At 42.3% G+C, this 26,541-nt stretch overlaps 2 protein-coding genes across 11 annotated transcripts in view; both read right to left on the bottom strand.

Annotated features, from left to right (window-relative positions):
- Positions 1-26,541, bottom strand: part of KCNMA1 (potassium calcium-activated channel subfamily M alpha 1) — a 755,994-nt gene that overhangs the window by 77,641 nt on the left and 651,812 nt on the right. For 7 of the 10 annotated variants that reach the window (XM_015147202.3, XM_015147203.3, XM_015147215.3 and 4 more), the window contains 1 exon segment: positions 13,616-13,709. In XM_015147202.3, coding sequence (XP_015002688.1) covers positions 13,616-13,709 — 94 coding nt within the window. 10 annotated transcript variants of the gene reach the window in all.
- On the bottom strand, positions 18,557-19,571 carry LOC144331127 (uncharacterized). Its single transcript, XM_077946528.1, has one exon. It carries the CDS (start codon positions 19,453-19,455, stop codon positions 18,901-18,903), a length of 555 nt encoding a protein of 184 aa, XP_077802654.1. The 5' UTR covers positions 19,456-19,571; the 3' UTR covers positions 18,557-18,900.

Below are 26,541 nucleotides of genomic sequence, written 5' to 3'. Positions count from 1 at the left end.
CCCTTGAAGAACGTATTTCAGTTGCAAGAAGATGTTAGTAGACTTGCCCTGAAGATATAGAGTCAGGTTCAAATTCCCTTGCCCTGTTTACTGGTTGGAGAGAAAGTGTTATCTCAGGATGACCTGAGACCTGCCCCCAATGCATTTAGGATTTAAAAGATACTCAGAATTATGTTCCCATAATATCAGCAAGCAAGCAAATCAAACAGCAAGCTGGCAAAAAAACAAACAAACAAACACTTTTAGAAAATATGTGCCTTGGGGAAGAGGAGATACATTTTGGTTTGGTATATTTGATTCTTTCTTGGAAGGAGTCAGACATCGGTAACAGTGGCCTGCAACTTTCATCCAGAAAAGCAAATAAGCAAGCCTGATGATCAATCGCCCTTTAATAAAAAGAAAAAAAGACAGCTAATGTCAAGCTTCATTAACTGGGGTAGAGGGTTCCAGAAACCAGGCATAATTTGACACTGGAGCTACAAGCCATGATTTGCACTGGAACATCCAGAGGCATCCAGGAAGTCTTAGAGGTATGCCATGCTACACTCTACTCCCCACACATCTCTCAGCCTGGCTTGGACCATTTAAATATAAACAATCCAGGATTTCCCCCAAAGAGACTGACCTGAGGAACATCAAAAACCTCCCAGAACAGAGACATTACCCTCTCTGACCAGCTTGGTACTTGGAATTCTAACTTCAGTTTATTGAAACAGTAAAGCAACCAATAAGAATCCCCTATTCTGAGCATGGAATGCAGGATACAGTAATGATTAAGATAAAGTCTCTAGTCAAAGAGAGGTCTACAAGATAGCAGGAGAAAAAATACATATAAACCAATAGTTCAATAGTTATGGTACCTTGTGGCAAGTGTTACAGGAAAGTACAAGGTGATATGAGAATACCAAGAAAAAAGCTGTTCATATCCTCATATTTGGGTAGCATTAAGGAAGGCTTTGCAAAGAAAGTAGCATTTGATCTGAACCATGAAACGTGAAGAGGAATCTCAGCATGTTGCAGTGTTGATCCACTAATAGCCAGTAGGACCCACTCAGAGAATTGAGGCCCAAATGAAAAAGGCCAAATAATGGCACCTAAAACCATGGTTGAAGATGTCGGATACTATAGTGCCCAACCTAAGGCACAGAAGACTCAGACCAGGCCTTCCAGCTGTCTCCAGATGTGCAATGACAGTCAAGTAGAAGATGGATTAAACTGATTGAGTATGACTGATTGACAGCAGACTAAGAATGATGCATGCGATTTAGAGAGAACAAAAATCATGTTTCCAAAAAAGGAAGAGTGTTATAAAAACTGAAAGTAATTCGAAAATGAAATGAGTTGTTGCCCAAGACAGTGGGTTTTCTATCATTGAGACATTCCAGAAGAGCGAGGGATGCAGTGAGGATATGCATATAAAGGTGGATTAGCCTAGAAGACCCTGAAGTTTGAAACACTGTGCTGTCATTGGGGAAAGACACAGCTAAAAGAATTTTGAAAGTACTGGACCATTGCTGGATATCAGAAAGCTGGAGAGCCCTGAGTAGGCAAAGAAAGGTTGCTAGAGTGAAGATGAGAGCTAAGCAGCACGGGAGAGGGATTAATTTATGGCTCCAGTAAGGGCCAGCACTGTTACACACTCACTGGATTTCACAGTCTGGGAGTAAGCTGGGAACACAATTCATTCCAGCAACAACAGAGTCTGTAACTGTTTCTGGCCAGACAGTATAAATTTCTTTACCATGTCTGTTCCTGTAGTAATTTAAGGTACTTTAGGCTGGCTTATGCTGCAGAGAGATCTCTGGAACAGGTGGAGAGTAGACAGGCAGTTGGCCACAGGGACTAAATCAAAGTTTCTAAAGCTTCTATTACTAGAAGAAAGTCCAAGCATTTGCCGTTGAGCACACCAACCAACACTGCTACGACCCAGGGAAACCCAAAGGAATTGGACAGTTTGTTATATGGAAAAGAGGATCATGAGAAATCTTCCTGAATAAGTGATCCCAACATCTTCAGTTTGCAAAATGATAGAGACCCACTTCCAAAGCCTCTCCCACAACTCCTCAAAGGCCAGTTAGTTGAAACCAAGGACCAGGATTAGATACTGTCTTTCACATCACAATGACATTACCTAAGTCTTCCACTCACAAAGTAATTTTCAATTTCCCTAAAAGGTGCCATAATTAATTCAAGGCTCACTTGTCACTTGCGACTTAGCCAATGTACATGCCTTATTTTAGGGTAATAGAAACTCTATGACGTGAGGTATATCTGCTGTTTCATCTTTATGGACTGAACTGTGTTCTCCCCCAAATTTTTATGTGAAGTCTTAACCCCCAGTACCTCAGAATATGACTGTATTTTGAAATATGGTCTTTAAAAAAGTAATTAAGTTAAAATTAGGTCATTGGGGTGAGTTATGATCCAATAGGACTGGTGTCCTTACAAGAAGAGGAAATTTGGGCCAGCTTTTCCATAGGAGGGAAGATTATGTGAAGACAGAGGGAAAAGACAGAGGTCTGCAATCCAAGAAGAGAGGTCTAGAACAGATCCTTCCCTCAGGAGCCTTGGGAGGAACCAACACTCCCAGACTTTTGTCTCAGACTTCTAGCCACTAGAACTGTGAGAAGCTCTGTTGTTTAAGACACTGGGTCTGTGATCCTTGATTACAGCATTCCTAGAAAATTAACACAATAGCCCACCTTGAAGAAAAACAGGCACAATGTATCAGATATCCCTCAGCTGAAGGCCCCTGGCTGCCCTTCTTGAATCTTAAGTTTTTCTTGTCGACTTAAGGAGGGGCGGGGGAAGCATCCTGCCATTATTTCAGGAATACATAGACATACATATGTAATACCCAGTATCTCCTCTAAAGGTTTTGGGTCAATATCCCTCCCCTCTCCAACCACCTTCTCTATCCACCACCAATATACAGGCATGTTAGATCTGCTCTGCCAGAGTGGTAACTTCTCTCCGTCTTTAACTTAGACATGCATTTGAGGATCAATGCCAATGACAGCCCAGCTTAAAGCAAAGAGGAAGCCTGAACACTAGCCAGCTAATTTGAGCAGTCTGACTTATACAGTCCGTCTCCAAATGGAGTGTTCAGGGGTTGATACCACTAAGGGCAGGAAACCACCTATGTCCTTAGTGACAATATACCATAGTGTTTAAGCGGCCTGGCTCCAGAGTCAAAATATCTGTCTTCAAGGCTTGGCTCATCTATTACTTGCTATGTTGTACATTACCTAAGTTTCTTCATCTGTAAAATGGGAATGTTAATCATTAGCATTATTCAATGGATTCCATTTGAGGATTACACAAGTAAAGACATTTCATGCCCTGAATATACCATCTGACCTAGAGCATGTCCTCAAGAAGTGTTAACGAGTCTTATGATTATCATCCTTCACACTTTGCTTAGGACCCACTCATGTATTAGTAGCTCTGATTATAGTGAAAGGAGGTAGGAGAGGGAGAGCATTTCAATAACAAAGATATAGAGCTACTATTATTATTTCTACTACTGCTACTACTGTTACTACTACTATTGCTGCTACTAGTACTATTACCACTGTTGTTACTATGATGAATAGCTGCCATGAGTCGAACCCTTCCAAATGTTGATGCACTAAAACTTTTACCTACATTTCATGATTTGCTAATCACAAGAAAAGCTGTAGGTAATTTATGTTATTATCGAGCTCTGTGTATACATGGGTAACAGAATAGATAAGTAATATGTTCAGGTGGCAGAGCCAGTGAGAGAAGAGGCAAAGCCTCAACACAAAGGTCTACTTGGCTGAAGGCCAGTGCTGCTGGGTGCCCACATCAGACCCTCCCACTTTCAGGAGGCAGCCATATCTTGTTCATTCTCCATCAAAACACCCAAAGTGGCAGTGCCCTAATCAGCCAAGAAAAGGAAATCAGCATCGCAGGCACTTATAAATGCACCACTTATATGAATGATTAGTGGAAATTCACCCCATAACCCTTGCATCTCGGCTCACCCTCCAATGTCCACAGCTAGAAATTCAGCGTGCCCAAAGTCAAATAAGGAATACAGGCATGGCCAGGTACGGTGGCTCATGCCTGTAATCTCAGCGTTTTGGACGGCTGAGGTGGGCAGATCACTGGAGCTCAGGAGTTTGAGACCAGCCTAGGCAACATGGCAAAACTCCATCTCTACAAAAAATACAAAAATTAGCCAGGCAGATGGTGCATGCCTGTAGTCCCAGGCACTCAGGAGGCTGAGGCATGAGAATCACTTGAACCCAGGAGGTTGAGGCTGCCAGTGAGCCGAGATCACACTACTACTGCGCTCCAGCCTGGCAACAGAGCCAGACCCTGTCTTAAAAAAAAAGAACATAGGCATACCTCATTTTATTCCACTTGGCTGTATTGTACTTTGCAGATATTATATATATATATATATTTTTTGAATTGAAGGTTTATTTTTTCATTGCTAGAGCACAGGCAGAGTAGATTTCACATAATTCTTAAGGCCTCTAGGATTTTCAGAATGGTAAATGAGCTTTTACTTCAACTTAAAGTCACCAGCTGCATTAGTTCCAAACAAGAATCAGCCTGTCCTTTGAAGCTTTGAAGTCAGGCATTTACAACTGTTTACAGAATGACATACTGAATATTTTAATCCTGCTGTTGAGACCTACTGCTCAGAGAAAAAGATTTCTTTTGAGATGTTACTGTGCACTGATAATGCACCCAATTATTCAAGAGCTCTGATGGAGATGTATAAGATGAATGCTGTTTCCATACCTGCTGGAACAACCATTCTGCAGCCCATGGATCAAGAAGTAATTTTGACTTTCAAGACTTATTACTTAAGAAATATATTTAATAAGGCTATCACTGCCATAGTGATTCCTTTGATGAATCTGGGCAAAATAAATTGAAGAGTTTCTGAAAAAGAATCGCCATTCTAGATGCTAATAAGAACATTCGTGATTCATGGGAGGAGGTCAAAATATCAACCGGAGTTTGGAAGAAGTAGATTCCAACCCTCATGGATGACTTTGAGGGTTTTAAGACTTCAGTGAAGGAAGTAACAGCAGCTGTGGTAGAAATAGTAAGAGAACTAGAATTAGAGGTGGACCCTGAACATGTGACTGAATTGCTGTAATCTCATGATCAAACTTGAACGGATGAGGAGTTGTTTCTTATGGGTTAGAAAAGAAAGTGGTCTCTTGAGATGGAAGCTACTCCTAGTGAAGATTCTGTGATTACTGTTGAAATGACAACACAGTATTTAGAATAGTACATAAACATAGTTGATGAAGCAGTGGCAGAGTATGAAAGGATTGACTCCAATTTTGAAAGAAGTTCTACTCTGGGTAAAATGCTATCCAACAGCATCACATGCTACAGAGAAATCTTTTGTCAAAGGAAGAGTCAGTCGATGCAGCAATCTTCATTGTTGTCTTATTTTAAGAAATTGCCACAGCCACCACAATCTTCAGCTACCACCCCCTGATCAGACAGCAGCCATCAACACTGAGGCAAGACCCTCTAGCAGCAAGAAAATTAAAACTCACTGATAACTCAGATGATTACTAGCAGTTTTTAGGAGTATTTTAATGAAGGTATGTACACACTTAATAGACTACAGAAGAGTGTAAACCTAACTTTTATATGTATTAGAAAACAAACAAAAAATGTATGTTGCTTGCTTTATTGCGATATTCACTTTGTTGTGGAGGCCTGGAACTGAGCCTGCAATATCTCTGAGGTATGCCTGCAAAAGATCTTTGTTTTGAGGATTTGCAGAGCAAGAAATGCCACTTGGTATCAATTAATCTCAGGAAGTGAACTAAATGCCTTGCTACAACAGAAACACAAAAAACTCGCCTTGAAGACAACAGCCTAAAGCAAAACCACAAATCCCTTTTCTAGCAAACCCACTGTGAGGAAGCTGATATCATATTTTAAAGTGCACAATTTCCCTTACAGGCAAAGACAGCCAATGCCTGTTCCTTCTGTGGCACTGGGTTCAACGCTGGACTTCAGAAATTTACATTAAAGTACAAATAACCAGCCAAACACACGAAAATGTTATGAAAAAGGAAAGTTACAAAATGGCTGGAAAATTGCATTCTTTTCTCGCTTGATTTTCAAGACCTTGTGTCTTATCACACGATGAGGACTTCTCTGTCATTATGAGCATCCCATCCAAATTAAGGGCACCCTACAGTGGTCTCCCTGGGAGATGAGAGACTTGATTAAAAGGAGGTGAATTTCTCATCCCTCCGTGGGCCTTTTATCCAAGCTGCAAATACTGACTTTATTGAGCATCTATTATGTAAGGCACCATGACGGGGCTAACAGGACTTTTCTCAGGCTTCACTGTTTGGCTCAAGTGTTCCTCATAAAGCCATCATCCCGAACAGCCAGAGAGACTGAAGTTATTTTCCCTTCCTAGGAACTTCTAGAGATGCTCCTTCAGCGATAATAATTTCCATGTCTGTTTTATCCATTAGATGGTGAACTATTTAGGGGCAGGGATCTATTTTGCTCTTCCATGTATTTCCAGAATCCAGTAGAGGATGCAACCAAACTAACAAGAGGAATTAATGAATCACCTCTAGTCCCCCAACACTCTTCAAGCAGTCAACAGAGACTCGGCAAACCTTTTGTGGAGATCAAAAACGTGTGCAGTGAGAACCCATTTACCTTTGATATCTTGTCACAATTTGTTTTTGGACAATCAGGGTTTTTGCAACATTTTTCATTCACAGGGAGGGTGTATGAATTAGGACACAGAGCATTTGCTATAAAAAGGGCATTGTGATGTGAAGGATAACCCTAAATTATGTCTCTAACCAGTCAAAGCTGCCTGAAGTTCACCAGAAGCCAGCTGCTGTAACTAATCAGCAGGGAGGACCCGTGTGATGGCAACAGTGGTCGAGACAGATGTTCTTAATTAAGCAACTATTTGGTTCTCCAGTGCAAAATCTGAACACTTCTGAGAGATGGGCCTCTATCATTTCAAGCTCCTCTCATTGTTCTCATTCTTAAAAAGAGTGGTTCTCAAACTGTGGCCCAGACCAGCCGCATCAGCATCACCTGGAAGTTTGACAGAAATGCAAATTTCCAATCCCCAGGCCAGATCTGCTGAATTAGACTGTGTAGGGCTGTGGCCCAGCAAGCTGTATTTTAACAAAGCCCTCCAGGTGATTCTGACACCTGCTAAAGTATGAGAACCACCGCTATAAAGTTTTGCCCAGATGGAGAATCTATATGGCTTGAGTAAATCCTACCCGTTAGCAATTGTCAACAACACACAGATTATGAAGCTGTAGTTCTATTCAGCAAAGCCAGGACTACAGGGAGGCAAGGGAAGTGACTAGGCAAAATTGCAAAATGGAAGGAGGTGCCTCACATTCTGGGTGCCTACTCTGATTCTCTGTGACTCTGTGGAACTCGAGGCATTGTGTCCACACTTGATTCTTGATGGGGATTTACTGACTAGATGCTGCACAAATGACTCTCTCTTGCTGACTTCTCTTCCCATGAGCTAATCAGCAAATAAATTTAAACAAGCAAATTAAATACTAGTCCTTGCAAATTGCAATACTTACAATTCAGTGTTCTACCCTTTTTTAACAACATGGTATCTAGTCGCTAAGACCTTGAGCACAATGTTCAAGAGTATCAGGCCACATAGGTGTATCTCAGCCTGTATCAGACACAGGAGGCTGGATTAGGTCTTAGGTGGTCTCCTCAAAAGGGCTCATAGTTGGGTGTTCAGCACCACAAATGGTTCCAACTGGATCTGCCTCATTCTTGGGTGCCTTGGCTCCTGGGTGATTACTCTTTCCTGATACTTCCTGAGGATTTGCAGAGCAAATCCTGGCTCCTGCCTTAACTCATCCTTCAACAGGGCTTCCACTCTCCTGATAACGATCGTCACCCCTGAGACACCACTGCCCACCACCCTCCCCCCATCTCCCACTTGATGGTCATCCCTGGGGCCACACTGACAAAACTCTGAGGCCAGGCTCTAGCCAGACCCTGGCAGAACTAGGGTCCTTTTCAATTTCTCTGCATCTATCTACTTGCATTATTTTCCCTGCTGCCACCTAAGATGTCATCTCATGTTAGGCAGTCAGCATTCTCAGAAAAAGGAAATTTTTGCCTTTATGTTTGGGAGACAGCCTGGGAGAACCAATATGTTCATCAGTCCTAGAGGAGGTTGTACAAGATGCTCTTGAAACAAGAGGGCAAGGTCACGACCATCTGCTGAGCATGAACTTGTCCAGGGACCTGTGTGGTCCACCCAAGCCTTGGTACCATGACACCAACTATTTCTTTCTTTTCCAGTCCTGGGGGAGGCCTGTCATATGCTATCAGTTTGTGCATTAAGAGGCCAATTTACTCAGCTAAGCTGTCCCTGCCTTCCTTCTTTCTTTTGCCCAGTGGAAGGAATTGTGAGGGTGACTCGGCTCAGGCCATTTTGCCATTTTCTATTACTAAAATCTTTCATGTTAGCAGGCTCTGATGTGGGAAGTCCTAACAAAATGACCCCATGAAAGGTTTGACTCAAAAGAGAGGCAATAAGACTTAACAAGTAGATGAGTTTATTTCACTTAATGACCAGGAGATGCCCAAGAGAATAATCTGTTTTCCTCAAATCATATTTTGCCTCCCATTCAGGAAACTAATGTCTAATATTTTCTGGGTCTCCTGACAAGAAACTCTCCTCAAAATGTTCAATTTTTCTGTTCTGGGTGTTGTCAATTATCCTTGCAAGCCCAGCTGGGTGCTATCTGTGTAAACTGTCCACCTGATACATCCTACATAAATCCTCATGGTCTGTGCTACTCTATCTTACTCCAGGTCTCAGGACTGATGTCAGGAATTATGTGTGTCCTTGGGAAAACTATGTATCCCAGTCCTGGTCTACTATTCTGCAGCAAACCCTGAATGGCTTAGCACCCAAATGGCCTTGGCAGAGGCTGGGGTTGGGTGGGCCTTCTATTTCACACCTCTGTGCTTACGTAGTGTGTGTCTCAGAAATATCCTGATGGAGGACTCCAAACTCTTCCCTCTGCTGCCACCAGTGACTCTCCCAAAACACAAGTTAGGTTACTGCTTCCTCAAAAACCTTCAGGGGTTCCCCAGTGCCTATGACAAGCAAAGCCTTCATGACTGGGTGCCGGAATACTTACATTCTCCACACCATCTAGGCCACTCCAAAGACCCCTGGCTATAGCCACACCCAGGCATTTACTGTGGTCTCAGCATGTCCCTATTTCCTCCATCATCCTAATTAGGGAAAACTTGCCTAGATTTACCAGACTTTACATCTCTGTGTGTCAACATCCTCACCTGTAAAATGGGGGCAAGAGTAATACCTACTTATAGAGTTGTAGTTAGGACTCAGTGAGTCACAGGCATCCAGTCTCAGAATGATGCCTGGCATCTGGTAAACCTAGACAGATAATATTATTAGTTGAGCATTCTCCTTATGGTATGGAACTAGGTTTAATAAGACCTCCTCCTAAACCAGGCTCAGCCTCCCAAACCAGAGGTAATGACAGCTCTTTCTGTTCTCACAGCCCATGCTAGTGGAACCCCCAACTTGTTCTTACCCAATTCTGTGCTTTTATGTGCTTGTCTTCTCCTCTGTTAAACTATAAGCATTTTGAAGACAGGGATCTAGTCTAATCCATTAGACTGTGCGGAAGTTCTTTAAGGAATCTAAAGTTTAGCACTTGTACATAGTAGGCTCTCGCTGAATATTTGCTGGATGTGAATTAATCTGAGAAAAAGATTAAAAGCAGGCAGTCAAAGTGCACAGACTTTTTGGATTCCATGTGAGGATTCAGTGTGAGAACCCAGGTGTTTACTCCATACCAACTACCCACTGGAGAAATCTCATCACCCCAAAAAGCATGTGTAAATGCAACTATGTGGAGGTGGCTCTGGAATAAACTGTATGTGATTGTAACCAGGGATCCTGAATGGAGATTTCAGGAATCCACGAATTTACTTCAACTGTGGTCAAAAGGGGATCCAATGTACTTTTTATTTTTTCCTAGAGAGACTTCCTAGAGAGTTTTCATTGAAGATTCATAGGGTTGGTAAGGCCTCCAAATTAAGACCTCTTGACTTAGCTATTCAGAGACAAAGTTTGTGCCCCTCTAGGGCTTTACAAATGAGGAAAGATGTAGCTATCCTTACAAGGCACCACCCCACTAAGTAGGGAGAATTGGGCAACAGGTGCTTCATGATTTTAGGGAAGGCTCCTTCAATAATTCCATGTTAAGAGACCAGCAAGGAAGGGAAATAATAGGCAGAGGGAGCCGGGGACTTGGAAGCCTCCACGGCTCACTCCTCGGCGGGTGTGGAGCCAAAATTTATCCATCATTACACGTGTGTCCTCGACCTACGGCCCAGACACTCGCCATTCAGCTCTGTCTGGACGTGAGGGTTGTTTTCTGTCGAGGTGACTCAAAAACATACTACCTCAGGATTCAGACATACAAAACAAGGCTGTTCACCTAATGAGCATGCAGAGTTAAGCGGCACTTAAACACTAGGGTAAACCTGATACCAGAACAAAGGGGAGGAAAAGACCATTAGTGCAGAGTCCCCGTTGCATCTCCTGCTGGCAGATGATTTGGAAGGAGCCTTCACGCAGGAGCCTGTTTTATTTGCAGAAGCCACAGTGGTAAATTAAAGCCCATCCTAGCCCGTTCCAGGCTCTCCAGTTCCTCTTGGAGCTATTCCTATCGCTGCCCATAGGCCACTAAAACCTGCCCACATTCAGAATGATTGATTCTGCTCAAACTGCAAGCCACAAACTCATGTTGAAAAATCCACTTCAAATCAGTCATTAGCTTCCTTTATGGATTTTTCAGGTCATGAGGAATAGGACCTGAAAGTCCCATTTACTGGAGAGTAGAAAGCAGGTGTCGGAAGAGGAGGGGGCAACTGGAAAAGCCACAGGGAGCTGGGGGAGCCCTTGTTTTCTACCAATCAACAAAGGGGATTTAGCAAAAATTTACCCATGACTTCATTGCCAGTGCCAGATATTCAAATGCAAACCAAAGGGCCCTGGGGTCTTTCTGTACACTGGAAGTCAAGGGAAACGGAGAGAGGGCTCAGCAGGGGCCCATCTTTGCTCCCAGGTCAGATGGAGGATATGGAGCACATGGGACATAGAAAGACATGGTAAGGGAGGAGTGTCTAAGACTTTCTCACTTGTCATGGGATGGTCCATTCCAGCTGGGCTATGAGGGAGACCATGGTGGGCTGGTGGGATAAGGCATCCCAGCGACAGGAACTGAGGCCTTAGCAGCAGCCCAAAGGCAACCAACACAAGAAGCCCGAGTTCTGCAGCTTGGCAAGTTTCCGCTCACCACCTGACCCACGTTTAGCAATTCTGATGTACCATGAAGCAGACAGCTCCAGCCCAGGATGACTGCCTCCCTCAGCCCCTCTCCGGCAAGGAATGAAAGCAAGATCCACTTTGAAAATTCTCCCCCATCATGCAAACTGACATAGGCATGCTTTTCAAAAACCCACAGCCAATCTGTTGATCATTACTTATTTACAAAGGCCTTCGGGCAGAAAGTCCTGTAAAAACCATACTTGATACGATATACACTAGCTTTTTCTGCTTGTGGAAAAAAAGTCCCCCCAAGGCTACCTCAAACCATCACTTTCTATTGCACATAAAATGTAGCGTGTAACACTAAAGTATTTAATATATATGGTATAATATATCTACAGGAAAGGCATTTGTGTAGAAGTATGTTACCCTGGATTTGGTAATTTGATGTTTTGCTGAAGGCTACGACTTAAAAAAGCCTCCACCTCATACAGAAGACCTGTCATCTTAGTACCCAAGAGCCAACAGAATAAAGAAGTAGCCTTAAGCAGCAAAACTTTGACACAGCTTTGAAGCATATGAAAACAGTATAACTCCTCAGAATTATTATTACTCAAGATCAAAGAAATGAGCCATACTTTACATAGCAAACAGGGACAGGGAATTTGGCTCCAACGGTTTCAGATTTTTCAGACTTCTCTTTATTTATTTATTTGCTTCTCTAAATTTAGGCAAAGGAAAGTGGCTGGGCTTTTCTCCACTTTAAATCGGAATAACTATTAGAATTAGATAAGGCGATTACCTAAAGGTGAGTAAATAGGAAATGAATGCTAGCATGACAACTGGCGTCATAAAAACGAAAAGCTCGGCAGTTGGCACATTTTATTCCTCCTCATAAACTGTAAACAAGCATGTAAATCAGCAACACCCAAGGAAGGCTGGGTGAATGGGAAGGCAGAGAACTTTTAAGGAAACATTTAACAGGAATAGACGGGGATATGGAAAAGGAGTTGGGTGGAGTGGGTCTTCCACAGAGAACCTGTGTCCTCAACCATATGAAGAAAGACTGCCCTTGCCTATTTTCCAGAAAAGTAGACGTGGAGGGCCAGGGACATGCAAATGTTACTGAAGATGGGGAATGGAAATCACCACTATTGTATTTCAAAAATCAAAGCCAGTTGTCATGACAAGAGAAAAGTAATGTCAAGATGGCAGGCATTTCCAGAGCAGCAACCACATAGGGTGAGCAGTGCAAATCTGAAATCACTCCTATTTCATTTGGGTGGTAGAGAGTCAGGATGTCAGAGGAAAAAAATGCTGGGATTGGCAGATGAATTGAAGACAAAAAGGGGAGATAAAAGATGGAGAGGCCAAGAAGAGGAAACTGTAGAATGCTGTTGAAATTTGACTTCACTTGCTATTTACCAGAGGAAGCCATAGTCAAGAAAGAAGTGAGGGAGAAAGAGAGAGAAGGAAGAAGAAGGGAGGGAGGGAGGGGGGAAGAAGTGAAGGAGGGAGGGGAGAAGGAGGAAGGGAGGGAGCGGAGGAAGGGAGGGAGCGAAGGAAGGAAGGAAGGAAGGAAGGAAGGAAGGAAGGAAGGAAGGAAGGAAGGAAAGAAGGAAGGAAGGGAACATGTACATGCATGCTCTATTTCATAATTAATATTGCTTTTAGCCTGAGCAGAACTGTATTACTTTTGAACTTTGCTTTGGCAAGTCCACAGATTATTAGACTTTTTTTTATCAGTCAAAATCAATTAACAGAAATTTGATTTCAATCGACAGGATAAAAGGAAGGTAATCTTCAGGTTCATTTTTGATTGTGATGATACATCTCACATATGGCCTTAAGTACAGAAAACAGTCCTCGGAGGGACTCCAGCAGAAAGAGACTGCCGCAGGCAAACTAACCACACGAGTTCCTCTGATTGGTTACCGCCGTCATTAGTGCCACTGCTGTTTAGGAACTACACACAGACAGGACATGGTGACAGCTAAGACTTTAAAGCCTATGTATTTTTCAAACAGCTTTTCAAACTGTTTTTCATGACAGAATTTTTTCAGCTCTATCATTAACTGCTGACAAGCTGACAGAATAAATACTCCAGCCTTTAAGAAGCCATCTAACGATCTCGCTCCCCTCCCCCACCCTGGGCTTGCTGGGGAGGGGAGACTCTGGGCCTGGCAGGGTGAGGAGGGGACTAGGGGAGGAAGAGAAGGGCTAAGAGGGAAACCATGGGCAACCAGCCCCTCTCCTTACCTCATCAGCTTAGGCGAGGAGTTGGGTGAGTTCCGCATGCCTCCATTCCGTTGCTTTTTTTTTGGTGATAGCGTTGACGGCTGCTCATCTTCAACTGGAAATACAGGCAGCTCATGAGATTATGAACAGTTTGAGGGCAGACTGTGAAATACAGGCAAAATATCAAAGGACACACACTCAAGGCTCAGTCACTCACTAGGAATTCATGGCTGTCTTTTAGGACCCAATGACAAAGACCAAATGTGTTAGTCAAACAGGCTGGCTTAGAGAAGGTGAAGGCATCACCTCTTTACACTCCAGCCTTTGAACATGCACTTTAAACAGACTGAAATAGTTTGTAAACACCCTGCCGTAAGAAAAAGAAAAAAGAAAAAAGAAATCATGATTTATCTGTATACCAAAAAAAAAAAAAATTATGAACAATCATTATTCCTAGAGTTAATTTTGGTTACTTTGCTTTGCCCAGTAATCGAGTGCATTTTTTTGTAACCAAAATCAGAAATAAAGTTGTATTTGAAATGTCGGCATAACTGCCAGCCTGCTGCTTCTCCAGATGAACCAACTTAGCTGGTTCCTAATCCCTGCATGCCAGAGAAAGAGCATTGAAAAGAGGCAAGGATTCAAGGTCTTGACAGCCAATGTTTCAATCACGTCGGGGCACATTGGCACATGCTGGCTCAAGAATCCCAAGCCCAACTCAGCTTTTATCCCTCCAACTGCCAGGAGGGAGGGCTTGTGGGGCTGTGCCAATGGGGTCCTTTCTTAACCCATGAAGACAGGAGCACCGGGACTGGTGAGGTTGGAGGAGAGCCCCAGAATGAAGGAGGAGGTTGCCATTGAATGAAATCTCTGATGATGAGGCAGCGGGGCAGGGATGGAGGGCAGCACAGGGGATTGGAAACCAAAAGCTGTTTTCCAAATATCTCAACCACACAGATCGCTAAGCAATGTGAAGCTTCACTTAGAAACACCACAGCACACTCTACTGCTCTTGCCCAAAGACACCCACTAATAAGCTTTGCAGATGTATTAGCCTGCATCATGCTTCTTTTTAAGAGAACTGCTTGATAATTAGCAGATGCAAACCCAGCCTGTCACCCAAGGGCATCAGCGGCAAAATTCTAGTCCTCCTCTCCCCACCCCCACAATTCAGGCTAAAGCTGTAATGTCAAGAAGGAAAAATAGTATCTTCAGATTCTTATAGTTGACTGCAACACAGACTAGGAGGAAAGTACCCCTGAAACTCAGAATGCACGGCAGTTACCTTAAAGCTAAGAAGAGAAATATTAGCAGTGATGACATCAAAAGAAGCTTTGATATATGTTAATGGTGTAGGAGTCTTAGATGGGGGAGAAAGTGCCATGTCAGCTACTTGGTATTATTCAGGAAGACCCATATTAGAGCATGCATTATATGGTACTTCCCTGAAAATGCTAAGTAAATTTAGTAGGTTATGATACATGGTTCCAAGGCAATTTTAATAATCCAACTACCCTCCAAACCTGCTTCAAAGTATTACACATTTTACACTCTCCTATTCTGCTGTCAGTTTGGGCTTGTCTAAATCCTGGCTGATGCAGAAAAAGGGAATGACTCTGGTGTAAGGTGAGAGTGAGACCAGAAGAAATGAAGGCAAGAAAGCACCTGCAAACACCCACAGCCCACCCCCGGTACCAGCTGCTTCCTCTGACACCCACCAGGGCCCATGCTCAGGCTGCGACCGTATCAGTCATTTAGAGCTCCAGGCAGAGACTATGTGGCTGGGATAATATCGCATCTTATCAGAAATGAGTATCCAAAGCAAATCACACAGAGACTAAACAGCACTTAAAAGATTAAAGGAAATAAATACAAGCCACATAAATGGTATTGAAAAAAATCACTTAGAGTTGATATGCATCTCTCGGCAAGCAAACAGGCACTCTGAGCTTGACCTGAATTAATCTTCCTTTCACAGGATAGGGGACCAGGCATCCGAGGCAATAATGCGGTAGAAAGGCAGTGAGGGTGTATGTGTGTGTGTGTGTGTGTGTGTGTGTGTGTGTGTGTGTATAAGTATACTTTCGCACTTTCCCCATCTTAGAATGAAGTAGAAAGTCTTGCACTGACTAGACCTATAAGACAAGGTCATCTTTTAATATGGGCCGCTTGCAATTGGTATATTGTGTTCAGGGTGACCTAGATTGGTTGCGTAGCATGCTGGAGCAAATAACATGTGTGTGTTTGTGTGCGTGCATGTGAGTCACTCTAGTCAGGGTGCAAGTTCTGTTTTTCTCATCTTAAGGTTATAGTTCAGTTGGCCTTCTTAAGGTTGTAATCCCACATCCAAAGGTCTTTTATCTAACCTAGTCTACCACGGCTAGAGTTTTTCAAGGTCACCAGATGTTACCACGGTTGTGTCCAGTTACACAATGAATCTAGATGAGTTAAGACCTGAACAGAAGTCATCCTCCCTAGCATGCCTGTGGGATTCTTTTGCTTAGCATTTGCTTCCCTGTTTGCATTGGGCCTATAACAAATAATTCTCTTTGGTTAAGTGGCCATTATCTTTACATCTTGTTGCTAGCTGTTGGCCCACACTGATCTTCAGATGGAAGAGTTGCAAGTTAATAACCTGTTAGCCAGCTCCAGGGAGACACCTCATTCTGGTAGTAAAGTTGTGCCTCTTCTACGCAAAGAAACTATTTATTTTCATTGCAACTCAGAAAGATCATCTATCATAATCATACTGCATTTAAAGTGGGATTTGTTCTCCTAAATGAAACTTGGGTTTAAAGGTTTCCTCCTGCACTCACAGCCTTGGAAATGCAGATCTGTTCCCTGAAGAGATGGGGGAAAACGTCTCCAGCTTAAATATATGAACGCTGTGTAATGGAGACCATTACATATGGCTTAGGTCCCTCAAGAGAAGCAGTGATAACTTCTTTCTCATAAGTAGGGTATAACCATATTTAATTATTAGCCTTTATATGGATCCTATCAATTTCTGCATATTTAAAGAAAGCAGATCTAGGAAAACTTTTAGTTAAGCTATAAAATATAATTTTCATTTCATGGCTTCTGTGACTACATGAGAGGAATAAAAATGGAATTAAAAGGGAGGCTTAAATTTACTCACTTTCACGAAAGACAAATGTGTTGAAGTAATGGGCCACTACCTCATGACGATGCACATTTACAAGCTCTTATTTAACTTACATTTCGGCTAATTACAATACACCTCCATCTCTGGCATTTTCACTTACCTTCATGCTGCGGAAGCCACATGAAGATATGATCCTTTAAAGAAACCTGACTTCTTTAGAACACAAACAAGTTCAGGAATCTAACATGGAATTTTTATAGGAGCTGAACTCCATCCAGTCTCCAAGTACTCATAAAATTCAAGGGCTTGTTTTTGCACATCCCTAAGTATAACACTTAATGTGCTGTTGTAACTTCCCAGCGCTCCCTTGTCTAATAGGCACTGAATCTAACAGTTTTACAGTTTGGGAAGACTCGGTGCTAGGAAAATGTCAGGCAAGTCTAATGAGGCTTCAGATCCCCTGGTTTGCGCTAGAGTTTAATTTAAAGTTACAATGATGTTTTAACATGTTTGCTTATACTTGACTAAAGAGGATTCGTTATTTCAATGACATAACCTCCAGACAATGTTCTGGGAATTGATTTAAGATGTGGTGGTAATTCCAACAGCCTTAATGCAGAGTTGAACATCTGTAACAACATTTTACTCGACTTTTCATCAGCATTCTGTTTTCAAGCAAAAGCAAGCAACGTCTTCCAGAAACACTGGCCAGAACTCTGGGCTTACTTCAAAATGATTACATATTTCACTAGATTTCTTTAAAAAGAAATATCTTCCTTTATCAGCCTTGCCAGATTGCAAACACTGTGTCAGGGTTTACCAAGCCTCTTTATGGTCCTTGGAGTGAAATGGGGCAATGATTGCAACTCCCAGCCTTCCCTAATTCAGTCTAATGCCTGCATAGAATGGACCTGATGCTCAGCTCTAGCCTGGGGCACATTCCCTCTGCCCTGTTTCCCCAGGGAGATTTACGGGGATGATGCCCTTTAAGATTTAAAGGTGAGTTTGTTGGCTGGAGTTACAAAACCAGTTTAAAGCAAATAAGCTCGGAAACGTAATAAAAGGCAAACAACTCATAAACATGAGTCAACCGCTATCTCCATTATGTTATTAATCACCACATCTGGAGAAACCCACATCTGTACACACTTAGCAGGTCATTAGTAATGTCATATTCACACTGGAGTCACTCAGAGTAAGAGTCATGCAAAGTGGTTTGAACACAAAGGCATCTAGCTAACAGGGCTTCCGACTAAAGTCTTGCGCAAGCTGCCAGTTTGGGGGTGAGGTTGTTTTAATTATTATTAATTTTTTTTTACGGTTTTCCCTTTTGGTATTTTGCTGCCCAGCAAGCTAAGTGCAAGCTAAAATTCACAGTAGTGCATCGCTCTTCTTCAACTGAGCTCAGCATGGTAAAGTAGAACGTTGAGGGATGCAGGGCAGTTATTAAAAATGGGGATGGGTCACAGTCCTCCTTCACCTCGCTCGGTCACAAGCCGAGAATTGGGAGTTTCCTTCTTGAACTCAAATGGGTCTTTGAAATAGCGTGATCTAGCTGCAACCTTGACTGCCAAACAATAAGGAGAAAAGAAAACGGAAATTAATCCTTAGTGAAATGTTTTTTAGAAAAGTTCCAAACCAATTTTAACATTGAATAGCTTTGAATCAAACTGGAAGTTTCTCCCTCACAGCTGAATTGCCTTTTTTTCCCCCTTTCTTTTACCCTGATGACTTCCTGCAATTCCTTTGCTGTTTTATTGTCATCCATGTCAGGAGGGATAATACTTCTGGAAATTCAGAAGACAATCTTCTTAGTATAACTTCCAAAAATATACAGACTTCCCCGTCACCCCACAACATGCACAGACACCGAACACTCAGTTTAGCAGCAAGATCAGACCCATTCTCTCCTGAAGTCTGCTAAAAGAAATTCTACTGAAAAATCAGTCCTTGGTGATAAACTTTTGCTGTCTGTCTCAAACTGCTGGCTTGGTCAGTCCCCTTAGTTGTGATATCAGTGCCTAACATTAAACGCCGTGAGTTTGCCATTCCTCAGAAAAAGGGATCCACGGCACTTCCTTTGGCCGTCAGCAACACCAATGAAAAGTGGGTGTTTCAAATGTTGTTTTACTAAAATGAAGGGTAGGGAGTGATGGTAAAATTCCTGGAATTTTATAACAGTCGTGTTGCAAAATGTAATTCACCATGGACAAAACTCCCAAGCTGACCTAAGCTCTCTCTGATATGACTGTTTAAGACTTTCACCAGAAAGTTTGCGCAAGTTAACTCTCAAAGTCTTAGGATGTGGCCACAAGAGTGCAATCTTGGGATTGGAGGATGGAATGGTGCCTGGCTCTTTCTCACACAAACCAGACTGGTGAGAGGGTGTGGTTATTTCCTTAAGCAATGATGGGTAAACAACCACAAAAATAACAATATATGCCAGATGAACAACCCATACTGTGAATTTGGTAGTATAATTGCTGTAAAGGAGCACTTGACTGCTGTTTCGGGATGAATCCCACAGTGGGGAATGCCATGTGTCCATCAACGAGGCTGAGCTGTTAAGCACAGCTAGGATCAGGTAAGCCAGGCAATGGAGCCACGTTCTACACCCAGAGTAGTGGGCAGTACCAAAGTGCAGGGGAGTTAAAGTGGGTGTGGGTGATAGCCTTGGAATGAGAATTTCTTGCCTGACAACCTTGGAATAGCACATATCACCAAGAAGTTCGATGAGCACTGTAGTATTCTTCATAAAAATCAACTATAAATCTATCTTTTGAAAGAGCATGGCTAATATTTTTTTTTTTCTGAGACAAGGTCTTTGTTGCTCAGGCTGGTATGCAGTGGTGCTATCTTGGTTCACTGCAACCTCTGACATCACGGCTAATATTAACCCACAGATGAGGAAAAGATGAAAGACGCTGCCCCTTAAAAGCAACCCCAACAATCGTAATATCTCAAACATATACACCTCTCTAAAATTGAACAACCACATTATCATATACATTATTCCAGCGGGATAATTTCACAACTTCTAGCTAGGAAATAGGAAATACACTTACTTGGAAAACCTAATGGGTGTCAGTTTTTTAAAAATCTGTGGTTATGCAGAATAAGAATTTTTAAAAATGTCTAAGTGACCTGTACTGCCCTAGGACAGGCATAGGGAGTGCCCACCCTATGGTAGGCTGCCAGGGCAGGGAAGGGAGGCTTGTTGGAGCTTTTGCATTTCTGGCTTTTGTGGAGCTAATAGGAAAATGGGGAGGGAGACTTTAAGGAACAATAGGTTACATAGAAGTTAATCACAGGGTATATTTCTGGCTCTATTCACTGCCTAGGAAACCTGAATTGTGTAAGTTTGAGTCCATCAACACAGAGTAATGAAAGAATTCAGCTCCTACATGGGAGAGAGAAAAAAATACTATATAAATATATTAACAGAATCCACATGACTTGGAATGCAGTGTTCTCTACAAAATACTGTGGGCCTAATGGATCCTCTAGAATCCAATTGGGTAAATTAGATGTACCCATGGTACCCATGCCGTAGGTCCCCAACCCCAATCTCAAACTATGTTCTGTATGCATCCTGAGAGGAACCAAGCATCTACCAAAGCCCCCCATATCTAGAATCGCAGCTCATATATCTTCACTGTAGACTTGACCTGTTAGAATCATTGCCCAACGCTCTGCCCTGCTCAGTATTCAGTAGAAAATCCTTTTGGAATTTTCTGGATGCCTTTAGCCATTTTCTTTTTCCCTGGAATAGACTCTCTATTACCTCAAGGGCAAAGAAAAGTCTCAAGCAAAAATCACTAGGTATTAGTTTCTTAGAGATGAGACATGGAGATGAACAATGGAATTCCAACAGGAAATGCACAATTGAAAAGAGAAATTCAAGAACATCCCTGAATTTTTGCTGTGGGGTTTGGAGAATGGGAAGGTACTAGGAGATGGGAGATAATTTTTATTTTGCATCCATCTGGGAGGGGTGGGGAATGTATAAAAGTCAAATACAAACAGCCCCTTCGCAGCTTTTCTTTCCTTCTCTCCCTACTCCCTACTCCTGACACGAAAAGCCAACTTTTGGCTTTGTGGCCAAAAGTTAAAACTGACTCCTTTAGCTTGCCGTAGCACCTGCAGTCCATGTTTGTGGGGGACAACTTCTAGAGTAGGGATGAAACCTGCCACATCCTGGGCACCAACAGCTGCTTCCTTCTCATCTTTCTCATGTTCAGGGGTCAGCAAACTGTAGCCTGCCACCTGTTTTTGTACATCCCATGAGCTAAACATGTGTTTACATTTTTAAGTCATTGGGGAAAAAAATCTAAGAATAATAATATTTTGTAATCCACTAAAATGACATGAAATTCAAATTTTGGTGGCTATAAATAAAATTTTTTCAGACCATAGCCACAGTTGTTGGTTTACCTGCCATCCCTGGCTGCTTCCATCTCTAATGACAAAGTTGAGGACTTTGCCATATGTGTTGCAAAGACTAAGATATTAACTCACTGACCTTTGACAGAGAAAGTTTGCTGACCCCTGCAGTAGTTTAATCTTCTCATATTTCCCTTGCTTTCCAGTCTCCACAAAGAACAATGTTCTTCCCAACCTGTCAAGACAGCCAAATAACAAAAGAAATACCCATGGAGCACACCTGAAGTACACAGATCTGGGGACGTTGAGAGGAATGGAGGTAGTTTAGTGACTCTACTGTCCCTACCACCCAACCCACTATTAGCCCTGCTGGTCCATTCATGTTTGAGGTCATGAGTCAGGTGAGTTTCACATTTTCCAACTCAAGCTAAGTTAGATTCATCCATCCAGTACTTTGGAAAGCAAGGCGAACCACATCTACCGTGAGCAATTCCTCGAAGCTGTCAGCGTGTGCTGCCAGTCCACCCTGCGAGAGCCCCGTACAAGACAACAGATTAACCATTAGACTAGATATGTTGAAAATATACAGCTTCAACCTTTCCCCAGCTAGCTCAGAGCGATATATAGATGATTATTTCAACCGTCAGCTGCCTCATAGATTTAAACCCCTGCACAATAACTCCTGGATTCATCTGCCCCTTGTCAAACTTGCACAGCTTTAGTTGGAGGATACATGGTGTGGCAGTTTCACTGTGAATCCAGAATGATCCAGACGGCTGCTGTCTCTTTGTTAACAGGAAACCAAACTGATGAGTTTGTAATGCATTTCTTATCAAAGGTAGTTTCAGAAAAGAAAATGTGCCCCATCAGTTTGGCTAGAATTTCACATACACTAGATTATGGGCTTAATCAGAACATCTCTGTTATTTTCTTGAGGAAATAGATAATTCCACATCCAATCCATTTAAATCATTTTATGCCAATGAATTATGCATTTATGAATTTATAATTATCCTTGATTTTTCTTCCCCTTTTGCAGTCTACTTAATAAAATCATCAGCTGGAGCCTACAAAGCAATAGTGCTTAATAGATACAAGTATGCTAATATATTTTTTAAGTGAATGCTGATCTTTCTGAGCTGTGTGTCTAAAATCATCATTGTGAATAAAAGAATTGTAATTTCCAACCCATACATTTAACAAAGACAAAATGGACTGTAATGGAATTTATGGAGCCTGTAAAGGAACTCTTTTGCTAAGATGGTTTACAATCAAATAGATTTGGATTTACTGTAGGTCATATCAGGTCCCCCAAAGTGTATCAAGAGAAAGTGCCTGTAAGATACCAAACACTGCTCCTGGCACCCTGGAAGGGCTCACACCTATGGCTGCAGCTGCTAGTTTCCTGGTGTCCTTATTGTTTCCAGCCCTAGTGAATTCAGTACTTAAATGCCAGCTTTGGAATCAATATTTATCCTGTCTTTACTTAAAATTATGACATTCTGTTCATCCTGGATTTTTAAAATTTTGATATTTTGAAAATATTTTATTTTGATAGCTTGAAAATATTGCATGAAACTATCATTTATCTTGATTCCTGAGGTTTTGGGTCTCCTCTTAAATTTGGTGCCCAAGGCAAAAGCTTCTCTCACCTCACCCAATTTCCAGCCCTGAACACCATTTCTCAAAGGTATTCGAGGTACTGGTTCTGCCACCCCACAGAACTGGACAAGGCAAATCTAAGACAAGAGTTATTTCTTTTGATCACTTCATGCTGTTGGCATGAGATTGTTAAGGAAGGCCCTTGAAACAAATGTTTCCTTGTGGATTTACAAACTGCCAGGCATCCAAAGGAGTGGAGAAAAGATCACACTGCCTCAGGAATCTGAGATTTGCCACCTGCCCAGAGTGAGAAACAGAAAAGAGAGCTGGGGTCAGGTCTCTCGTGGACTTTATTTCACATCCCACATCAAATTCTCCTGGTTAACACAATGTTGATTTACATTTCCGTTTTGGGGTGAAAGTTTTTATTTGCTTACACATTTTGACACCAACGTTACTTTCTTTCTTTCTTTCTTTTTCTTTTTTTGCCCCCCACCTCCCTGCTGCCAAACAGCTTCAAATAGCCATGACTGGCAGAAGTCGTCAATCGTACATTTCCATTTCCACTTTGCTGTTTATATTCTTTAAATTAATGCTTGCCCCAATGATTCTTATATTTAAAGACCAGCCTAAAATCTAATTGTGTATATGTGAAACTGTTTTCTAAACCATAAGATGTTATATAAATATGAACCACTATTATTATTAACATTATTATTATTGGCTCATCCAGAAATACCATATCTTCCATTGAGCCAATGGTGTCAAGAGCCCCCTAGAATTCTAATATATATTCCAGATGGGTGCACTGATACTTTCTTTGAAACTCAGATAAAGGTAAAATGCATGGGTTCTTAGTGCAACCCAGGTGCCCGATGAAGAATGTTCTGCCAGAACACTTTAGAAATACAGTATGCTTTTAACCTTGGGAGGTAAGGACCAGTGTGGATTATGACTTTACACTAAACACAGCATTTAGTATATTTCTTAAGGGCATAATCACCTTCTGTAGATGTTCTTGAACTATAAAATCATTATCTGTATGCTATTATAATTTATCCTTGGACACATCCTGTGCAATATTTTATAATGCTAGTGTATGGCAGGCCCTTTCTGGTCAACGCATTAGAGAAAAAGGTGTAGAGTGCAACAGAAGGACTGGGAGGTGCTTGGAGATGCTCTGGCTTCACCCTCTTTTGCCTCAAAGCTGCACTCATATGCAGACCCTGAACCAGGACCCAGGTCGGCTGACTTCTAATTCAGATCATTTGCTGCCAGAATTCTGCCTGTGAGACCAGCGTGAGGATATGAGCTTCTTGAGTCAGTCCACCTGCCCAAGTCCCAGCTCTGACCCTCTTTAGAGCTCTTTTTCTAAGATAGTTTATAATCAAATAGATTTGGATTTACTGTAGGTCAAATCAGTTACTCCATACCTCGATGTCCTACGATCTACTGTGATCCCTACTGGACCAAGGAGGACACCAAATTTGGGAGATGCTTTGGGATTACAGGACATAACCAGGAGCTGCAGGCTGACAGTCTGAGAACCAATCTTTAAGTCTGAAGATTGTCCATACGAATATGGATTTCTAACTTCTAATTAAAAATCTCATAGAGGACTGAGTCTTCATTCCAAAAGGGTGCCTTTCTCCTGGGGCAGGAGCTTGTCAGCTGCTCAAATGCCCCACTGCTGCCTACTGTACCCCCAGATATACGGCAGGCACTCCATGTTTGCATTTCTGGCCCTGGAACCAGTGACACTCAAGTGTACCATCCCTGAGATAAAGATTTTAAGGCATGGGATATCCTTCCACAAATGTCAACTCATATTGAGTGGGTAGAGGGGTAAGAGTTAAGCACACAGGCCTTGAAGTCACACTGTTGGGTCTGAACCTAGGTATTTGGCAAATTATCTAACTTCAGTTTTCTCACCAATAAAATGAGAATTGGAATATCTATCTAATAGGGTTGTGAGAATGGACGGAAAATGTGAAAAGCACTTAAAAGAAGTCCTGGTGAGCTCTTTCTAAACGCTACCCATGATTATTGCCTGGGCTTTGAAGAGTCAGAACAATGAGAGTTCTCTGCTTCTGGGTCCTTCTCCACACCAGTCTGCCACCCTTGGACATGGTGTAATTCACATGGGTCCATACTCTCTCTCCTGCCCCAAGCAATTGATCCAGTAACCAACCCTTAGAATGGGGTGAGCCTTCCCACCCCCAACCTGACCCCTACCCTTGCATCTCATTCGACTGTCACCTTTGTCCCTTGTTTCATATGGCCCCAATGAAGTGCTCAAGTCAAATAATTAGGTTTTGCCAAATGTCATAAAAACAAGAAAAGCCAGAAAACGTTTAAACGGACCTCAATTGGAGAAGGCTGGAACCATTCACGGCAAGAACAAATGAAAGACACATGGCAACAGAGGAACCCCACTGTTTCCTCTAAATTACAGGAAATTCACACCGCCTGATTGTGAGGGCCTCTTTCCCTTGAATTTCTGCTGGGAGGTCATGGGATTGATCGGCGTATTCAGACACGTGGGAGACAGAAGAAGGGGCAGGGGCATGGCGGGGTAGAGAGGCAGTGACTCCTTTACCAGGCCCTCCCACCATGTCTTCCTTTCACCTGACTACTTGACCACCCTTGAAGGGACAGGCTAGGCTGCCTCCTCCAGGGGGCCTTCCCAGATGATTATGACAAGATCAATTCTCTCCTTTCTTTAAAAAATCCCCTGGCACTTCTGATCTCATGCCTTACATTATTATAACTTGTTTTCAATTCGAATGTGTTCTACTCCCCCTACTAGGCTTATAAGCTGCTCTGTTGGAGTTTACATATCACTGAGTCTCTCACAATGCTGAGCCCTGCAAAGTTCCCAATAAATAGCTCCTAGCAGCTACAGAGGCGATGTTGCAAAGGGGAGAAGCACAGCTTAGTGTTCAGGAGCCCCGGGTTCTAGGCCTGCTTTGGATCAACCATGTGGCCTTGGTAAGACACTTCCCTTTCCCGGGGGGATGAGCATTAGTTAAGTATGAGACCTTTCTGGCTCTGATTTGTAATGACTCTGAGCTTAATGCTGGGCATCACTTTTTCTTGTTCTTTTCTTTAAAATCTTTTTAAAGATGCACAATAAGAGAGAACCACAACCCTAGCCAGAGAAATTAGATAACCGCATCAAATACGAATATACGAACTCGTAAGTTACGTAAAAGCAACAGTACAAAAGATGTTGCACGAGAATGTCAAGGGATGGCTACATGAAATGTGTTAGCGAATAAGTAAGTCCTAAAGAGAGAATTGTTTAGGAAAAAAAGAAAGAAAGAAAGAAAGAAAGAAAGAAAGAAAGAAAGAAAGAAAGAAAGAAAGAAAGAAAGAAAGAAAGAAAAGAAGACTTGAAACAAGAATAGGATGAATAGAGAGGTCAGCCTTATTTACTGTATATCCCCAGATGGAGCACAGGGCCTGGCACTCAGGGAGCACTTGACCCGTGATGCTGAACAGACTAAGGAGTGGCAATCGAGGGCGGGAAGGGCATGCCAGGCGGAGGACACAGCTTGAACCAAGTCAAGGTGGTTGGAAAATATGAAACTGTAAGAAAGTCAGTTTGGCTAGTGCAGGAAGATGTATTTGAGGGCACAGTTGGAAGTATAAAGGGCAGATAGTGTAAAGGTTTACCTTCCAAATGATAGAATTTGGACAATATTTGGTAATAATCTGAATCCCCTGGGAAAGTTATTTTTCCTTCGATTTAAATACTGAAGTTCAAAGAGGATAGTGGGTGGGCTTTGCAGCTTGGAAAAGTCTATCAGAAACTGCCTAGCTCGCTCAGCCCACTTTCCTTTCAAAGGTAAGA

This window comes from Macaca mulatta, chromosome 9 (genome assembly GCF_049350105.2).
Source record: "Macaca mulatta isolate MMU2019108-1 chromosome 9, T2T-MMU8v2.0, whole genome shotgun sequence".
In the NCBI taxonomy this organism is placed as follows: domain Eukaryota; kingdom Metazoa; phylum Chordata; class Mammalia; order Primates; family Cercopithecidae; genus Macaca; species Macaca mulatta.
This window is presented reverse-complemented; position numbering and strand designations above follow the sequence as displayed.

Coding starts and splice junctions, on each gene's coding strand:
- LOC144331127 (XM_077946528.1), bottom strand. CDS start 19,455: ATGAAGAATACTACAGTGCTCATCGAACTTCTTGGTGATATGTGCTAT.